At 43.4% G+C, this 18363-nt stretch overlaps 1 protein-coding gene across 4 annotated transcripts in view; it reads right to left on the bottom strand.

The window, feature by feature from the left end:
• The window catches only part of TUBGCP2 (tubulin gamma complex component 2), a 36939-nt gene that overhangs the window by 10535 nt on the left and 8041 nt on the right, over positions 1-18363 (bottom strand). For 3 of the 4 annotated variants that reach the window (XR_012776199.1, XM_075505485.1, XM_075505487.1), the window contains exons 5-14: positions 16314-16476; positions 14846-15053; positions 13567-13766; positions 11598-11787; positions 10523-10668; positions 9684-9864; positions 6909-7089; positions 6061-6233; positions 4542-4670; positions 3049-3169 (exon numbers count right to left, since the gene is read on the bottom strand). Coding sequence is in view for 3 of the 4 variants with exons in the window: in XM_075505485.1 (XP_075361600.1) it covers positions 3049-3169; positions 4542-4670; positions 6061-6233; positions 6909-7089; positions 9684-9864; positions 10523-10668; positions 11598-11787; positions 13567-13766; positions 14846-15053; positions 16314-16476 (1692 nt within the window). In the remaining variant the exon portion in view is untranslated. The remainder of the gene's footprint in view (positions 1-3048; positions 3170-4541; positions 4671-6060; positions 6234-6908; positions 7090-9683; positions 9865-10522; positions 10669-11597; positions 11788-13566; positions 13767-14845; positions 15054-16313; positions 16477-18363) is intronic. The other variant, XM_075505486.1, reaches the window with a different exon arrangement.

The raw sequence follows: 18363 nt of genomic DNA, 5'->3' as shown, positions 1-18363 counted from the left end.
AGCCTTCAAGGTTTCAGAAATGAAGAAGTGTATGGTGAAGGCATGGACAGATCTCCTCCTTGCCATACAGCCACAGAAACACCTTTCCCCAGTGCCAGCAAAGTCACTTTACACCTGCTATCTCAACATCTCTGGCAGGCTAAAGAGGCTCACAGATGTTTCACAGGGAGGGAAAAATTCTGCCCACTTGGGCTATCAAAGAGGTTTGGTCTATAGAAGTTTCTTGGGAATGGGCTCCTCCAAGAAACAGTATAAACTGGCAAATTCCTCTTTGGAACTGAAATAAAAATGCTTCAGCACCTCTGTATCTCTGAAGGAGCAGAGAAACTCAAGGGCTCAGAGCCAAAGTAGAGAGAGGTCTCCTGCAGAGAAAGTCTCTGCAAAAACTCTGGAGTCAGGAGATTGCCTCTTCTGAACAGGGGATGCCATCAATACAGACCATGTGCCTACTGCGTTTAATGGTCCCTTCTAGGACATCTGGAATCAGCAGAGACTGAAAGAAAGAGCTACCTGAAATCAGTATGGAAGAACCTGGGATAGGATAACTTGTTCAAGTGCCTCAATTCAAGTAAAGTAAACTGAGTATTATATTTTGCAAATGTAAACTTACAACAAAATTAAGAAGCAAGTACACTTCTCTCAGATCATCCACGAGCTTGACATATAACCTCTTCTTGTTCAGAAGTCCTCACCAAGAATATGTAAAGATGCTCACAATCCTAGACCTGATACCTCCTGTGAATTCTCCAGGAAAAAGGATCACAGGGCATCAAAAAACGCTGGTTAGCTGACCCCAGAACAACTCCCCAGTACACAGTAGAAACAAAGACAGGGTCAGTTCATATTGAACATACACAAGGCTCATCAGAGAGCTGCCAAGAGAGCTGCTGTGGCTTAATGCAGATTGCAGAAGGAGTATTGGGCTGTTTGGTACATCAGATAAATGTTTTCCACTGTGTAAGAGGAAAAAGATGTGCAACCCAGAAGCATCTGATCACAGGATGACTACCAGAGGGATGTACATTTGCCTCCTGTTCTCTCACAGTAGCTGGGGCACCCTAACACGAGCCCCAACACAGCAGCACCACAGTGGGTAAGGAAGCTGAGAAGGACCATGAGGAACGCAGTGTCCGTTAGGATAAGGAAAATTACTACAGCCATCACAAAGGTTATGCTGCAAAATAAGGGAGCTCGAGGAATGGATCACTGATCATCTGCTCTAAATAAACACAAGTTCACTGCCTGGCACAGCCCTTGCCTGTGCTGAGTGCCATACGCCAAGACAACCGTCATACAAAGCTCAGGGATAGCACTTCCTAAGGGCCTTCTCAAGTTGTCTCCTGGCATGGAGGAGATAGCAGTAGGTCAGATTCCCTCCCTTGGCGAAGCCCTCCAAGACTACTCCACCAAGCTTTGTACCCTCGAGCACTTTCACAGGCCTTCATGACATACCCTAGCCCATGCAATGCATCCCTGCAGCTTCATGCTATGAAAACAGCTACAATACAGCCCTCCCCAGACTGCTACAAACACTTGAAACTAGAAGAACACAAAATGATTGTATGTTAGGACCACATGGGACCCCGTGGAGACATTTGCTATGTAATGTGGAGCAGACAGCCTATGTCTCTGCCCTTGTTTTAGGCAGCAGTACAGAAGTAACCTAAGATGCCATCTCTGCTCTCTTTTTCCTCCCACAAAGACTTGTTTCTATGCCAGAAACCAGCAGGAGCCAGGCAGGTCCACTGGTGCTGAGAGGTGAGGCAACCAGTGCCCTGGCTCCAGCACATGTTCCTAGGGAATGAAGAAGCTATGGGCTGGGCCCAGGCTGATGGCAAGGAAGACAACATGTATTTGCAGCATTGCTGTGGCTTTCACTAGATCCACCAGTGCTCAAGCATCATCCTCCGGTTGTCTAATGAACTTCCACAGTAACTCTGTATGCCCTGGAAGTCTAGATCCTTACCACAGTCAGGTAAAAAAGGAAGGCAGAAAAGGGTTTGCTCTAGACACACTGAGAATAGCCCTTGATCTGTTGGTGACAGATTTTTTTCTCTGTTGTTGAGGATGGAACCAACAAATCTGACATGAATGAAACCAGATATGAGAAGGCCTTTACGGGCTTCTTGAACAGACTGTTCTGAAACGTAAACTCCCAATGACTTCTCATTCTTGGTTTAAAACAGGCAGGTGGGACATTAGCTGAGAATGTGTTCCTCTGTGAGATAATAAAGGCATATCACATGCCCATCAGGAAATGAAAACTGATTCTTGCAGTTTTTGCTACAGCAAAAAGTTAACTTCTGGAGAAGTCACTGACTTGGATTATTGAACCAGAAATATTCTGTAACACATCTGGAAAATCCCACAGCTCAGAACATTACATCTCTGTGAAAGGAACCAAAATGATGCCAGGCATGCTTTACCCAGATGCCCCCTCGTCAGGCATAAAAACCAGTGGGAAGTGAGCTTAGCCTCTCCCAGATACCACCAGAGTGGAAAAGTTCTCCAGCCTTGCCCACCTGCAGTGGGAATATACATGAGGAATAGCCATCTGAATGAGGAAAGGCCCTGTTTTATAACAGATAGTCCTAACAGGCCAGTCCTTGGCAGCTTCATGGAACAGAAAGCACAGACTTGGCTTTTAAGAACACTGTAAGTCAGCCAAGGAATCAACTGAAGATGTCTGGATCTGTTTGTGATCTTTGCACCCTGCATCCTTCTTCCTTTTCCATAGTTTTCTTTCTTCTATGTAAGGCAGTGTTCAGCAGAACACCACCTTTACATAACAGGGTGCAGAGTATAAGCTGGGCATAGATAGGAGGATGCAGCAGAAGAAAGGGATATATGACTGGTAAAGCAGAAAAGAGATGTAGAATAGCAGCACTCTTTGCGGTGTGATAAGAACAACAGTTCCCAGATACTTAAGTGCCTCCAACAAAACATTTAACAGACACCTGCAGTAACTGAAATTAGGTATTTTTTCCCTATATTAAATTTGTTAACTCAAGACTTCCATTCCAACTTTTCTCAAGCACACACACTCACCAACTTCAGGTTCTTCTCAAGAATGTGCCATGTTGGCTCCATCACTTCAAACATCATATAATACTGGATATTTTGTACAAAATTCAGCATCCGCTGCCGCAATGTGAAAGCACCAGCAAACCTAGGAGAAAAGTCACACCCACACAACTTAGAGCTAGCAAATGCCATGGAGAACTATCACCAGGCTTGCACAGTCAAACAGAGCTAAATATTTCGGTCCTAGCAAATTCACTGCTGCAGTGTGAGAGGGATTATAAAGTTAATGCAAACCATCTCTGATTATTTTCCACATATTCAAATGGCTTTCCCTCAATTGCTAGAGTCAGAGTTTTGAACCTGCTGTAGACTGGACAATTACTTTGAATATTTGCTTATATTCAACTAAAATTTTAATATTAAATATTAAAGCAATTTTACTAGTGTAACTATCTAGTGAGACATGCATTCTTTACCAGGGCAAAATTTAACGAGATAAATGGTTCATGTTTTTTTCCAGCCTTACCTGTTAAATGAACACTTAAAAATATTCTACACCTTGCATCAATATGTTCAGGGGATCCAAATATTTAATCAAATCATCTGCTACCTAGGCTATTTAATGCAATTTCACCTTAAAAATAGAATGATGGGATTATATAGAGGTTCTTTCAATGTTAATTTATGCAGGCTCTGTGATGGCAAACTAAGAACTGACTTCAGCAAACTGGGACAGGTCACTGGAGAGGTGGGGGATACCCACCTTAGGAGTTTTCAACCATGGCTGCCCTGTCCACTGCTGATCACAGTTGTCCTGTAAGCTGGAGGCTGGACTAGAGACCCTCACAGGTCTCTTCCGCTAACACCTCTACAATTACAGGAGAACCAGAGCTACAGTCTTGTTGGCTGAGATCAGCGCCAAGGCAGCCGAGCTTACCTTGTGACAAGAAAGTGCCACTGGCAAGGCAGAAGGTACTACCTGGCAATGCTGGGGTCTGCCTCACTCTCCAAACAGGCACCTCCAGCACCTGGAGTGCAGATCCAAAGGTGAAAATCCACCCTCACAGATGGAACAAGATAGAATGATTTTCTGGGAAAACACCCCACCAATTTTACCTTATTAAATTTGTATCACACCAAAACCCCAAACATTAGCCAAGTGGTGCAAGGGTCACGAGTCCTTGCTAGTGGTCTGGCCAGAAGAAAAGAATGTTGCTTTTAAACTACTAGGGTCCTTAGTAATCTTGATAATTCTAAAGTAGTGACCAAGACGATACGTGCACAGATGTCCTCCGCTGTTCAGTGGAAAAAGAGGACCAAGCCAAGCAGCACAAAGATTATTAAGCAGACACTTCCTACTGAAACCTAAAATGTTATATTTTGATCTCTCCCAGCCTGTAAGAAATTTGTAAGGATCTTTTTCACATCAAAATGATCTGATCCATGTCATGACATATCTAACTAGCAAGAAGGAAAACTAAAACTTCACATCTGACCCAGCAGAAAAAAGGCCATACCACTTAGCTGAATGCAGAGAGAATTGCTTGGCCGTCTTATTGCTGATCCAAACATTGCACAACTGTCTTTCCACATGTTTGCAATAGAACATGTGTCTGAAAAGCATCTGGTATCTTGTCAGTGCTTTCCTGGAAAGAAAGAAGAAACCCATCCAGATTAAGCCCTGTTCTGATTGACAGACTAAGCTGTGAAGGCTGAGGCTGCTCAAAGGCAAAGAGACTTTACACAATATGTTCCTTACGCCTTCAGACACACGCAGAGCTGCACTGAAACAATTCGAACCAAAGAAAACAAATCACATTTATAACCATCCCAAAGAATTTCCCTCCAAGGAGTCCCTCCTCCATATTTCCTGCCAGCAGGTACATCACCAGCCTCCTTCAATTCCCCTGAGCCACCTGCAGAAAGGTCGTTCACATAGATGCTGGGAGGGATGGAGGGCTGAAAGCCTGCGGTCATGTACCCACTGCACTGAGACTGCTACAATGACCAAAACAATTCACTAGGATTCTCCAAAAAGATGAAGAAAAAGCTGTAACCAAACTACAGGCAGCACTACCCCACCAGCGATGCACTGTCAGAAGCAGATGGGGATGCTTATTTATAGCTTCAGGGACTGGATTCAGTCTGCATTCAGACACTTCAGTGTAGGTGTCTACAGAGCTCCAGTTGATATAGTTCATGAAATCTTACCAAATAGTATTTTCACTTCCATAGCTACCATCAGAGCTAATACACTAAATTTGAAAGAGAGAGACATAATTTCAAAAGCATCACATCATTAGAAAAGTCCCACTGTGTCAACTGATTTTTTAAAGGGGAAATTAAAGGACAAACTAATTGTTGGCATTTAACAGTTCAACATCTGTCATCCTGTTCATGTAACACTGCTTGTCCCATTTGCCGTGGCTCACAGCAGCAGGTCTGCCAGTGTTTCTCCAAGGAAACAGGAGGCAAATCCCTGCAGAAAAACGAAACATTCAGTCCCTCATAACTCAATTAAATGCAAAATAGCTTGCTATAGCAATTCTAGCAACAGCCTGTGTCCTTCTAGTTTGCAACCAGGGATACCAGAAAGTGCATTTTTTTCCACTCTCCACGTTTGAGAAATGTTTGATTCTTGCATAGAAACCCTCTTGTGAGAGTTCATATTCTCAGGGGAGATACTTCAGAAAGCCATGGACAAATGAAAACTGGGTGACCAGTCACAAGTAAAACCAGGGATCAGGCTGAGAAAGCACCCTTTGATCTATGTCTTCCCACCATTTGAAATTAAAGTTTGACTTTCCAAGCATGCCTTAGACATGATCTAGTAGGGCTCTACTGAAGAGACAATCCATATTCCATAGCCTACAAGTGGAGGAAGCAGGGTTCAACAACCCCAAAGCATTCCTTACTAGTTAGCAACTTATGTCACTTTAAAGATACAGGCTTTCCAGTATTTTGCTGTGTGGAAACATGCTTCAACCCCATGCAAAAGTTTCTGCCTTCTTTTCCTTCAGTGGACTGATACCTTACCTGTTTATAATAAGGGACAGAGGCCACTTAACAATGTAGTCAAAGGAAAATGCTTCCAGACCACTGAGCATGAGCTCTGTGGGATCTGCACTGATAATGGCCTTCTCCTGTTTCGTTTCTATGGCCAATACTCTCAAGAGCTGTGTAATGAGGTCATGGGGCATCAAGTCAATCTATAAAGGAAGAGCAGGAAAAAAAATGAAGCCACAGGATACTCACAACTACTGCATAGCAACAGACATGTGGCAGAAGTGCAAATTATCAGAATCACTCAAGTCATCAGACCAACCTAGGAAGCAATAGTGAATGGTATGATCTGGAATGGAGCAGCAGACACTGGAGCAGTGTCACTGTAGTGTTTAACAATCAGCATACAACATACTACTCAACTGATCGCTCTCCCTTGCCCTTGGCCTCTGTAAGGTCTATTCAGATCTCACACTCCCCAGGCACAGCCTCTGTGCTGCTTCACATCTGTAAAATATGCAGGACTTCTTAACAGGCAGGACTTCTAATCATGTATTTTCTTGTACTCCAAGGTGAGCACCCAAGCTGAGAATAAGCATGAGAGACACACTACTGCTTCCCCCTCATCCTGAGGCCACCCAAAAGCACCTTCTCGTGTTCAGATGCCAGCAAGAAAATGCAGCCCCTTGTCCAGGGTGGGTGCTTCCAGTTGCTAATCTGGATGAAAGAGGATTTAACCCAGAGAAGGTCTACAGAAGGACAGGCATTCCTCTTTTCCTTCTCTGTACATTCAGCAGGTTCTTACAGGCACACAGATCTTCCCAAATCATGGCAGGCCTTCTGCTCAAATTCAATTATCTTCTGCTTACATACATTCTTACCTTTAAATCATCTTTGAAAGGATCTGTGTTGGCTGTGCTCATTCGCAGGGCTAATTCAAGCAGAGCCTCTAGCCTCGTAGTTATGATGTCATCTACAGGCTTCTTAAGTTCCTCTTCTGTGAGATCCATGAAGTGAACAAAAAAGTCCCCTTGATCCATCAGGAAATAGTGTTTTATAGATCTGCTCAGGAAAATGAAGGGACAATTGATTATGTCTTTTAAAGCCCAAGTTAATCTACATTAAACCTAAAGGAACAAAAGTAATCAATTCAGCCAGCCTGCTGGGTTTGATCACAAAATGTTCATCTTCATAGAGAACACAAAGCCATAAATAACCTGGAGACTAGTCTTTTATGCATGTCCCTTCCTTCCTACCACCTCAGTCAGGATGCTTTTGTGCAGTTAGATCAGGGCTGGTGCTGTTATTTTTTCCTTGAAAAATGCACCTTAGAAAACAAACCATATGCACTACATTGCTGGGCGAAGGCTTGTACTGCTATCCTGAACAACACCCCAACCTCCACGGCGTGCGGATCCATCCAAGAGGCAGTTGCCAATTCAGAGCAGAATCTTGGACTCCTTTGAATGAACATGTATCTGTGCTGATTTTAAGTACTCCAGGTACTTGTGTTGACTTCCGCTATAGTAGGATGCATAAACTTTAATTGTCACTTGGCACCTGGGAGAGTTAACTGCACTGGGCCAGGAGCTTGGAAATAGCTCAGAGGAGAGTTTGAGGATTAACTTAGCACCTGGCCAAAAATCTCACATGATAACTGCAGTTTTCAGAGCAAAAATAGGACCAGCAGAGCCTTAACACAATGTGGTTGCAGACTCCTGATCACTGTCAAATTGAGATGATGCTCAGCCCCTCTGTTTCCCTGATCGTCATTACTCTCTTGAACTAAGAAAACTCCTCCAGTCACGAGGAAGTCATGACAGTGTCAGTGGTTAACTGAGGACACAACAGGTAGGGGAACGAGATGCTTACTGCTGACACACCCTAGAGCGCAAACCCAAATAAAAACCTGACCTAATGCTGGCGACAATCCCATTTAAAGCAGGAGGTTGAACTAGAGAACTGCCAAGGTTGTTCGTCCCTTCCAACCAACATTTCTGGGATGGTAGAGAGAGTCAGTACTCCCGCTTCACTGAGGAGAAGTGGTTATCTGTCACAGGTCCCTGGGGTTTGATCACAACCATGCCACTTCAGCCCTCAAAGTGCACACACACGCTGGAAGCTCAGTATCTTTCTCCTCAACCAGATGCCCCTGCACTTGCACCCTAGCAGATTACATATACACAGGACAGCTGCTGAATGATCTAGCAGAGAGCCTGTTTTGAAGATGAGGAGGTCATAGACATCAACCCCAGCTGGAAAGGCTGAGCAACACCTTAATCTGAAACTATATTGTAATAGACGGGCCCAACAGAGGACATGTGCCACCAGAACTTTGGAAGCCAGTGTCTTTTGAACAGTCCTGTAAGCAAAGAAGGCTTGGAAGGATGACTGTCATTAGCAAGCCTAGGACGAATCTCCTTAACGACTGGCAGGTTTCAGGCAGCTCTCATAACCTTTCATGAAACAAGGCATGTTCTCTGGTGGTTTTCACAGGGCAGGAAGGCACGTGTCAGTTTCAAAGGAGTGAAACATGGATCTTCAGGTCTTCCCACAATCTCTCTCAGCTGGAGCCGTAGTGTTCCCAGGTCTGGAGCAGATACCTTTGTTGAGGCTACAACTTTTTCAGACCTAGTAAAAAGCAGGCCCAAAGCAATCCCACCTGGCCTGCTAGGCACATTCACTTCAGTTGCTACTACTGCTCCAGCTTATGTCTCCCAATGGGCATCTTCTTGTGCAAGGCACTTGGCAGGTTTGTCCCATGAAGCTCAGACCACTTTCCTTCACGCTGTGTCACTGGTTTGAAGGAGAACCTCTGGTACCAGGTCTCTGGTACCTCCTACACCTCTGGTACCAGACCAATTACAAACTATCTTACAACCAGCTATCAGCTGCGATTTCCTACATATTTGTTGCTGTCTTGGTCTTCTGGATAGTTAAGATTTCTGGTTTTAGTGTTTTCTGAAGATAGTAATAAACAAAAAGCTTGATTCAGACAAGGAAGCTGGAGTTGGCGTGCTAGAATGCACTTGCATTTGCTATCGGCTGAATGTGTTATGAGAATCAAAATATAGGTTATTAAAATGAACTTTAAAAAAGGACAATGTTAAGAAAAATCCTGCACTGGAACTTGGGGCTAACCACTTACTCTATTCCAACTACCTATGTTTGCATGAACAGTAACCATGACATATATTTGGTGAGATGCTCAATAGCAAACTATTTCTTATTTACATTAAAGTCTTCTTGATCATACCAGATTATATTAGGAAACTCCTTTCCCGGGTGGGAGTGACATGCAGCCATGGGACAAGTCATGAGAGAGGAGGGGGATATCCACCCTCCCCGAGGGCAGGTTTTGGGACTGGCCTAGACAAAGCTATGGCTGCCCTGACCTAGTTGTGGCAACAGCCTTCCAGGGAAGTTGGACTAGAGACCCCCAGACATCCTTCCCACCCAACAGTTCTATGATTTAACGCTTTTCCTTTTTTTTTCTTCAGGAAAAAAACCAAACCTTATTTTTTCAGGTCAACCTTTCTAATGGAAATAGAGAGAATACATTAATAATATCCCAAGAAAAGAGAGCTAACTTCAAAAACTTATGTTCACTATCAGAACCAACCTATTTAACATGCATTCAGTAAAATAAATCAAACCTTAGGTGAGCCACCAGCTCCTTCTCCTCCATTAGGAAATCCAGAAGAACTTTGCTAGCATAGTTATATGCTTTTTCTATTTGTTCCACATATGCTCGCTCTTTTAAAGTATAGATGACCTCTTTAGCTACAGGGCAGGTAACATCACGTCCACATTCTCGCACAACATTTAAATATTTCCCTAGAAGAAAAAGAAGGAACGACCCATATTCATACCACAGGGAAACTTTCAAACCACTACCTTCAAGCAGAAGATATGCTGTGAAATGTTTACACTAAGTTCTACTGAAAGCTGGAAAGGATTTAGACACCTTTCAAAAGATGATACAAAATTTTAAATTAGGTACCTAGTATCACATTTAAGGAGAGATTTAGAAATGGTTTTGTTTCCCAGTGGTGGCAAAACATCTCTGCAGATAGCCAGAAACTTTGAAGATCTGGTGCTGCACTTCAGAAGTAGCTTTTGGGGTATTTTGTACTTATGGAAGAGAACAATGGTAGCCATCAGGCTGCATGCTTCATTTAAAGACCCAAATTAAAACTCGGCATGTTCAAACCTCAGTTGTCCAGCTCCATCTAGCTAGCTGCTAGAAAACTGTACCCATGAAACAGAGCAGTAAGACAGACAGCTCCCTTTGCTGCTGGACTCTGTCCCACATGTTAGTTTATTTATAGGATTTGGGGTTCTTTTTAAATCTGATTCTTCTACTCCTCTGAGAAGTTCAGCTGGACAACCCCATAAACTGGCAAAGCACAATGACATTTACTTTACCTTTATACAAAGAATGATAATGCTTGTCTCAAGATTCCTCTTACATCAGAAGCATATCTTTACCTACCTGTGCTTAGTATTTTGTCAGCCATTTTCTGCAAGAATGAGGGTATCTGTTGCTGAACAACAGTGTATCTTTGATCCCAATACTTGTCATTATAGTCCTCCTGAATCTTCTCCTTCTGCAGCTCATGTTCCTCCACCATGAATTCACTGAACAGTTAAAGCAGATGTTTAGAAGCAGGAATTGGTACAATGAGGATTACTTTTTTTGACCTGTAAACTGGCAATATGATCTATCAGAAATAAGGTCTCATGAAAATACATTTCAATCAAGACCTGAAATTAGTCTGTATTTGTAGTAAGAGGAGAAGCATTAAGAGGATGCAGAATGTTTCTGCTAATCTGCAATCAATTATGACAGAAACAGAATTTTATAGGGTTCACAAACCAAGTCTAAACATTATTTGGTTGTCAGTGTAGAGGTGAGGAAGCTGGCCTTTATCTGCCATCTAACCATCAGGAAGGCATTAATTTTAGCTATTTTAACTTGAGTTTTACCCCTCTTAGGATTCTGAAAATGTGGGAAACAGAAATGCTGCATAAATTATTAAACACAGCAAAATGCTTCAAATGATTCTACAAAAGCCAAGAAACTTCAGAGAGTGTTGTTAGATCATATCAGATTAGCATATTAGTGGACTACATTTAACATAGATTCACTGAGTTATCACACTCCTGTCCCATGAGAAGAGGGCTCACCCCTGTCGTGAAGAGGATGAGGATGTGAGACGAGAATACTTAAAGGGGGACAGGCACGGTAAGGTGGAATTTGAGTGCACTGCATTATTTGAACTGTTGTGCTATCAACTTTTGCATATAATTTCCTTGAATTTGGAAAAATAAAGCAAGTGAGAGTGTCTCTGACTGTATAACCACTGAATCAAATAAGAAATGTACTTAAACACACTCCCCTTCCTTGCAATGCTGCCTTGTCTACCTACTGCTGCCAGATCCAGGCCCCTAGGCTATGCAGACTCTACAGAGCAGAGGGATGGGTGCACTAAAAAAGTAGAAGCCAAAGACCCAAACAGTATTTCTTAACTTTTGCATTTCATTTTCATTTCTTAACTGTTCTTTACCTGTACGGATCATTAATGATGCCTCGATATATCCACTTTTCCAGAATTTCAAAATAAGGCACGCTGGCTGCCTTGGTTAAATACAGGCACAGCTCCTGGGCCTGGCTGTCCCCCGTGTAATTGAAAGTCTTGTCATGGAGTAAGCTCAGGGTTGATCCTCCCATACACTCACCTTTATCCACAGAAGTAGCTAAAATTTAAAAATAAGACACAAATAAGACACAAAGTTGACACAGATTAATTGCACAAGCTGTGCTGTTAAACATAATGAAGTTAGCAGTTGATTAGCTGATGACCCTAAGTCACAGATCTTCATGTCAGCTGTAGCCCCCTGCTGTGACAATGCAAGGCCATTCCACCACATAACCAAAAGCTTACATCCTGAAATGTCCTGAAACGAAAACCCAAATGATCTACGATCTAAAAAAGCAATAACCAAACCCAACCCTCCAGGGAAGGAGAACTGAACTCAGGTAGACAAAAGGTACATGGTGGCTTAGAGTCCAAAAGCCGCCTACACTGAGGGGACCATGTATAGAGATCCTCTTTCCAGGTGGTAATGGAAGAAACACACACTTCAGTGACGTGCTTGAGAAACCTCTGATCTCAAAAGCACTTCTGTTCTCAACTGTAACGTTGAGGTAGCCATGCATATAGCTCGAACACCAGGATTTAGGTAGGTTGATAGTGAAATTTGTACTTTGCCATCGCAAAAGGGATGTAGGGACGGAGGAATACAGTACTGCCGTGAGTTTCAGATCGAAGTAAACCTTAATGTAGTTGGCTAACTGCTGTGTTCCAAAAAATTGAAAATTTCAGGAAACATGAATACCAAGAAGGATCATCCAATTCCAGATTGTAAACAGAACAGATACTTATGTCCAGATAAATTCTCTGGGCCGAGTAGAGAGAAATGTGCAAGTATTTTCATGCCAAAGAGTTTAACCAAAATTACTGAGGTAACTGCATCTGTGACCAACAACCTCATGCAATGGCACAGGCTGGGACCAGCTGGCTGAGGAGCAGCACTGCAGAGAACAACCGGGGGTCCTGGTGGACAACCAGCTGATCGTGGGTCGGCAGCGTGTCCTTGCAGCGATGAATGCCAACTGCACCCAGGCGTGCACTGCCAGCGATTATTCCCCTTTGCCCAGCACTAGTGAGGCCACACCTTGAACACTGCATTCAGTCTGGGGTCCCCAATGTGACTGACAAAATGAAGAGTCCAGCAGAGGTTAATAAGATGGTGCAGGGCTGGTGCCCAGGGCATACAAGGAGAGCCTCAGGGAACTGGGCTTGTTATCCGAGAGAAGAGAAGATGAAGCTGGGGGTTGTCGAACATCATTCCTTCACTATCCAATGGATGGCTCTAGAGGAGATGGTATGAGACTCCTCTTGGAAGAGCACAGTGACAATATTAAAACGGCAAAAGTTACAAGAAGGGAAATTCCAGCTGGAGGTACAGAAAGAAATGTTCACAAAAAGGGTGGTGAAGTCATGGGAAAGGGCCCAGAATGGTGGGGGATCACGACTGCCGGGGATTGTGCAGACTCGCCTGGACACGACGCTGAGCAACCTGCTGTAGCTGTGAGCAAGGGCTTGGACTAGAAACTTCCAGGGGTTCCTTCTGGTTGAATCAGCTGGTGGTTATACATCCACACACAGCCGGAGAAGCATTTAGAAAGAAGCTGAGTAGAGACAGCAGTGGTGGAAACAACTGATCTGATGGGCATGGACTCAAGGTAAAAGGCATGGACTTGCCTCATGACAGCTCTGAGGGGCAGATTCAGCCCTAGAGCCCACTGCTCTCAAAAAAGACCAGTGCTCTGACAAGTACAATTCCCCTTGGCTTTCTTCTAACATAAAATTAAAGTGACACATGCCCTGCCTGTATTACTACTCTGTACAGTTTTCAGAAGCCACTGTCATGCACCTGTCAAAATGTAATGACTGTATTTTTGAAACTTACCAAGTGAAGCAAGAATCTCCAGGGTCCTCATTGTGGGCTGGATATAAAACCAGAGTTTCTGGAGTGACAGAAGTCCCTGTCTCTGAAGATGTTCCAGCTGGGTAATTAGTATCATGTATTCCTTGATTAGAGTCCGCATAGCAGCAGCCAGAGCATGATTTACCTGTCCATACTCGAAAGAAGACTTCTCCTCTATAAACCTGTAAAAAAGCAAAATGGAAACTTTCAGGCAAGGCACCTTCTACCAGTTTCAGGAATTGTATCTTCAGGACACTATACGAGCACATGAGTAGATCATGTGTTGGAAAGCGCACCAGTTTTCAGCTGGAGTTTCAGGTTTCACATTTGCTCTGTGTCCCCCTGCCTATTTTCCATCACCACATTTCCTAGTATGGAAAGCTGTGGGAAGACGTTTCCTCTCAAACTGCAGGGGAACTAGAATTATTTGCAAAACCACTATGTAAAAAGCGAGAGCCAGGATTTTCAAGGTGATAGCCTTTGCATAAGCAACAGATTAGAGGACAGGAAAAGATCTCAAAAGGAAGCAATGTGTACCCAGACATGTGGGGAAAGCACTGTTGCTAGCTTCTGACACCACATGCCACAGCAGGGATTCATCTGACCAGATTTAGATGGCTCCATACATGTTAGTGGAGAGAGACAGATGCTTCTGAACACAAATCATATCATCTGGAAGGAGACAGGTAAAAGAGATCGGATGAATCACATCCTAAAATGCTTCTTTCTCTTTGCTGATCTTTTAGGGACTTTGAAACAAATGCAGACATCTACATAACAAACATCCACTGTTAGTGAGGTGTACCTTATACTAAGACCTTTTAACAATTACTTAAGGTAGCTACCAGAAACTAGACAGCAGTAGGTTGTCCTGCTCAGAAGCACACAAAGGCTGTCTCAGTCCTGGCTGCCGAGAGGAGAGTAAAAAGCAGGAAACATGGAGAAATTCATAGCAGAGTGGGAAGAGACAAGCCAGAACAAGCAGATGTGTCCTATTTGCACTTTGCCTGAATGTACCAAGACAAAGTTTGGACAAAGCGAAGGTGAGGTGAGTGAAAAAGTGAACTGGCAGCACAGAGGAGAAACCCAGCAAAAAGAAATTGTAGCTAAAACCAATTCAAAGAAATTGTCATTCTTATTTTATATCCCCATAGGTTTAAATTAAGCTTGGAAGTTAACATCTGCACAATAACAGATTCTCTATTCTACAACCTGATGCTCAAAGGAAAACATCCTCTTCTGACAAAAGTCAGCTTGGTACCTGGTGACAGCAGAGTAACTTGCTGCTACAGGAAGAATCCTGGTCACCAGCTCTTTGATGGACAAGTCCAAGTTTAGATCGACTGAAAAAGCTCGGTTCTGCCTGCCTACAAGAGGCTGTGCTGTGATGTATCTTCCATCCACACCAATCAGAACGTACAGCAAGTCCTCCACAATCATGGATTCTTGGGAGGCTAATGGCAAAGTACCTGTTTTCAAAGAGAAGACAAAAAAAGAACACAATCGGAACATGTCATAGTACTACCTGATTGTCCATTCATATAATTTCAATCTAGTACCTGAAGATTGAAAGGAAGGCATACTACCATTCAAAGAGAACAAAGGAAGATGACACAAAGCTGAATCAAGATATCGAGAAATAAAACGGAGTTAAGGTCAACTCCGAAATAATCTACCTTGCTTTCCAGGAAAACAGAATCCTTTGCTCATTTATACCCAAAGCAAACCAAGTAGACAGGGCTATACATCCAACACCTGTGGCCAAGAGAACATCACCCACAGCTTGTGCTGCTGATCCTTCCACCCAAAAGGGCTCAGTTACACTGGACCCGAGGAGCTCCCATCTTGTCATCAACTCCCCCTACCGCCCCTCCACTGAAATATTCAGGTATCAAGAAAACAGTTCTTGTTTCTACAGCAAAGCTTGTCTCGTGAAACAAGGCAACAACCCCTCTCCATTTGTAGGATCGTATGTGAGAGAACAAATGGTTCTGAGCTTGCTAGGAACATACCCTCACAGCACATCCCAAAAGGCCCCAGCAGAAATGCACTGGTGGACAAGCTATTTAAGGGCACCTTCAAGAATAAGCCTACTGTTTTCATGTCCCCCTTAGACGCAGCCCAAATCCACATTCAGGAAGAAGCTACAGGTTTCTTGTAGGAGCCTCCACAGTTCTGGGGAATGGAAACATGAGTCTCTAACTCAGCTGTTCTCTTCCAAAAAAAGTTCTTTAATTTATGAATAAGAAACTATACATAGCTCAGCCTAAAGCTAGAATACAATGGGGAGAGATTAGTCTCCTGCTGCTCTGGCGAGGAGAGAGAGAGCAAATCAGGGAGGTTGCTATAGTCTTACTGGAGAGGACATTAAGCTGGGTGGATTGATGAATACTCCCTTGTCAGGTACGACTACAGATTTTTTCAGCTGAGAATACAGATGTGATACTCCTACAGTAGGATTTTACGGAGGCTGTGACTCAAGAGAGAAAAAGGACTGGGAAACTCAGATTAGATCCCATGGATCAACAGTGGGGCTGGAATTTAGCACAGGAGAAACACTGTGAAGAAAATAAGTTTGGGGCTTTTTTTTTTTGGAACTCCGCTCTTCATCTGCAGAGTGCAAGGAGCCAAGTTTTGCTTTCATCCTGAGTGTCATGAAATCTGAACAGCACTTCTGAACAAGTACAAAACATAAAAAGTTAATGCAATTTTCCCTGCATATCACATACCTATAGGTACTGTTGTGTCAGTGCTTAAACTGGTGCCAGTTAAGAAATCGCCAATAAGTGCAGGTCTCTCATATACCCAGGATGGAAATACTGGAACAGGCTGACCAGAATTCTTCTTGTTCTGCTTATCTCGGAGGATTTTTCGTGTAAGCTCAAGAGGCTGCTGGAAAAAGAGAGAGAGAGAAAGGAGAAAAAGAGGTCTTCAGAAGTCCAAGAAATTTTGAGTTTTAAGCAGAAACTGACTAATAAACTGATAACTTGAGAACAGAAAGTAGAACAGCTAATGTTTCAGTAGCACAGTGTAAGATTTGGTCTCCCCATACTATCTAATCTATTGGTCTCAGTGCTGCAGAGGTGATTTTTTATGTAGTTGGTCTTCTTTTTATTGGAGGGTACATCAAATAATGCCTTTCTGCACCCCTCCCCACCAGCCTGGGTCCTAGGGCACACACAGGGGAGCAGAATGGGGACATGCACAACCACCAGGCAGCTTACTAGTTTGCAAAGTGCACCACATGAAAGGCAGCTAACTCCTTCCAGAAGCAGTAAGCAGTAACATCTTATTCAAGGGGCACTTGCAGACAGGGTAATGAACACCTCTGAACTCAGTTTCTGCACAGTGGCCGCTGAGTAGCTGTGTGTCAAATGCAATCCAGATAATCCACCCACAGATAGCTGGAAAATGATGGAGTTTTTTACTCTGAATAGGAGTCAGTGAAGGAAGTGAGCTCTTAAAGACTGAAAGACTTTCCACCCCTGGCTCCAGGTCTCTGACACTAAAATAAATGGAGTGCAAGATTCATTACCAGCTGGAGAGGCTTGTGAGATGTACAACCTACATGAACATTTAGAGCCCCAAGCGCACAAACATGGGGGACATGCTTATGAACGCCATTTCTTAAGCTCCGCAGATATGTATGTGAAATGGGATATGCACAGGGTCATTTTACTTTCCTCTCATAGGAGGCCTCAGAGGAGGGAGGAATTTGGGAAGGAAGCAAACGTATGAGCTTTGCATCTTAAAGAATGGTGCTCTTACATGTGAGAGGTAGTTGAAACAGGAAACAGGACTCTCATAGGAGGGTATGGAGAATGATGTAGTGTCAAGTGAGCTGCCAGCAATTCAAAGGATGACTAAACTTCACATAAAATTGGAGATCTCAGTGTAGGACTGAGTCCTTCACATGGATAAACAACTTGAACTCCTTCATAAATCTTAATCCCATATAGTGAGAAAATACTACTCTATTGAAGTAGTATATAGTAGTTTACTTGTCCGTCCTGATCCGGACACACAGATGTTGGCTAAAAGACCAAAACATCATGTGTGCTTTCTGTATAATTTTGAGCTCCAGGTCATTAAAGGAAGACCTGGAATGGAAGATGTCCCTGTAGCACTGGCCCTATGCAACATGGCTGTATGAACAAGCTTCTGCTTAGGAGAAGGGCAGCCATCATTACATCTTCCCAAACGGCAGGGACGAATGAGTTGGAGGGAAAACTCCACAAACCATGGGCCTCACCATCACAACAACTCCACGAACCATGCATACTTATGAGAGAGCAGACTAAGAAAGTATCTAAGTCCAAAAGCTTCTGAGGCATTGCGCTAAGTATGGGAGACCATACAACCTAACAGAGCCAGATAAGATCTCAACAGCACATGTGGATGGAAGACAGTACTATAAAACAGAGCTAGTTCAGTGAGATGGACTGTATGAAAGTTACACCTTGGAAATTCAGAGACATGAAGTAATTCCTGCCTCCAACTGCCAAAATGAAATCAGATCACAGAGTCATAGAACAGTTTGGGTTGGAAGGGACCTTTAAAGATCATCCAGTCCAACTCCCCTGCTGCGGGCAGGGACATCTTTTACTAGATCAGTTTGCTCAAAGCCCCATCCCTGAACATTGCCAGGGATGGAGCATCCCATCCAAACCTACCCTCTTTCTGTTTAACACCGTTGCCCCTTGTCCCATCACTACAGGCCCTGGTAAAAAGTCTTAGTCTGTCTTTCTCATAAGCCTCCTTTATATATTGAAAGGCCAC

This window comes from Mycteria americana, chromosome 6 (genome assembly GCF_035582795.1).
Source record: "Mycteria americana isolate JAX WOST 10 ecotype Jacksonville Zoo and Gardens chromosome 6, USCA_MyAme_1.0, whole genome shotgun sequence".
NCBI lineage: Eukaryota > Metazoa > Chordata > Aves > Ciconiiformes > Ciconiidae > Mycteria > Mycteria americana.
Note: the sequence above shows the minus strand (reverse complement) of the source record. Positions and strands in the feature narration are given on the sequence as shown.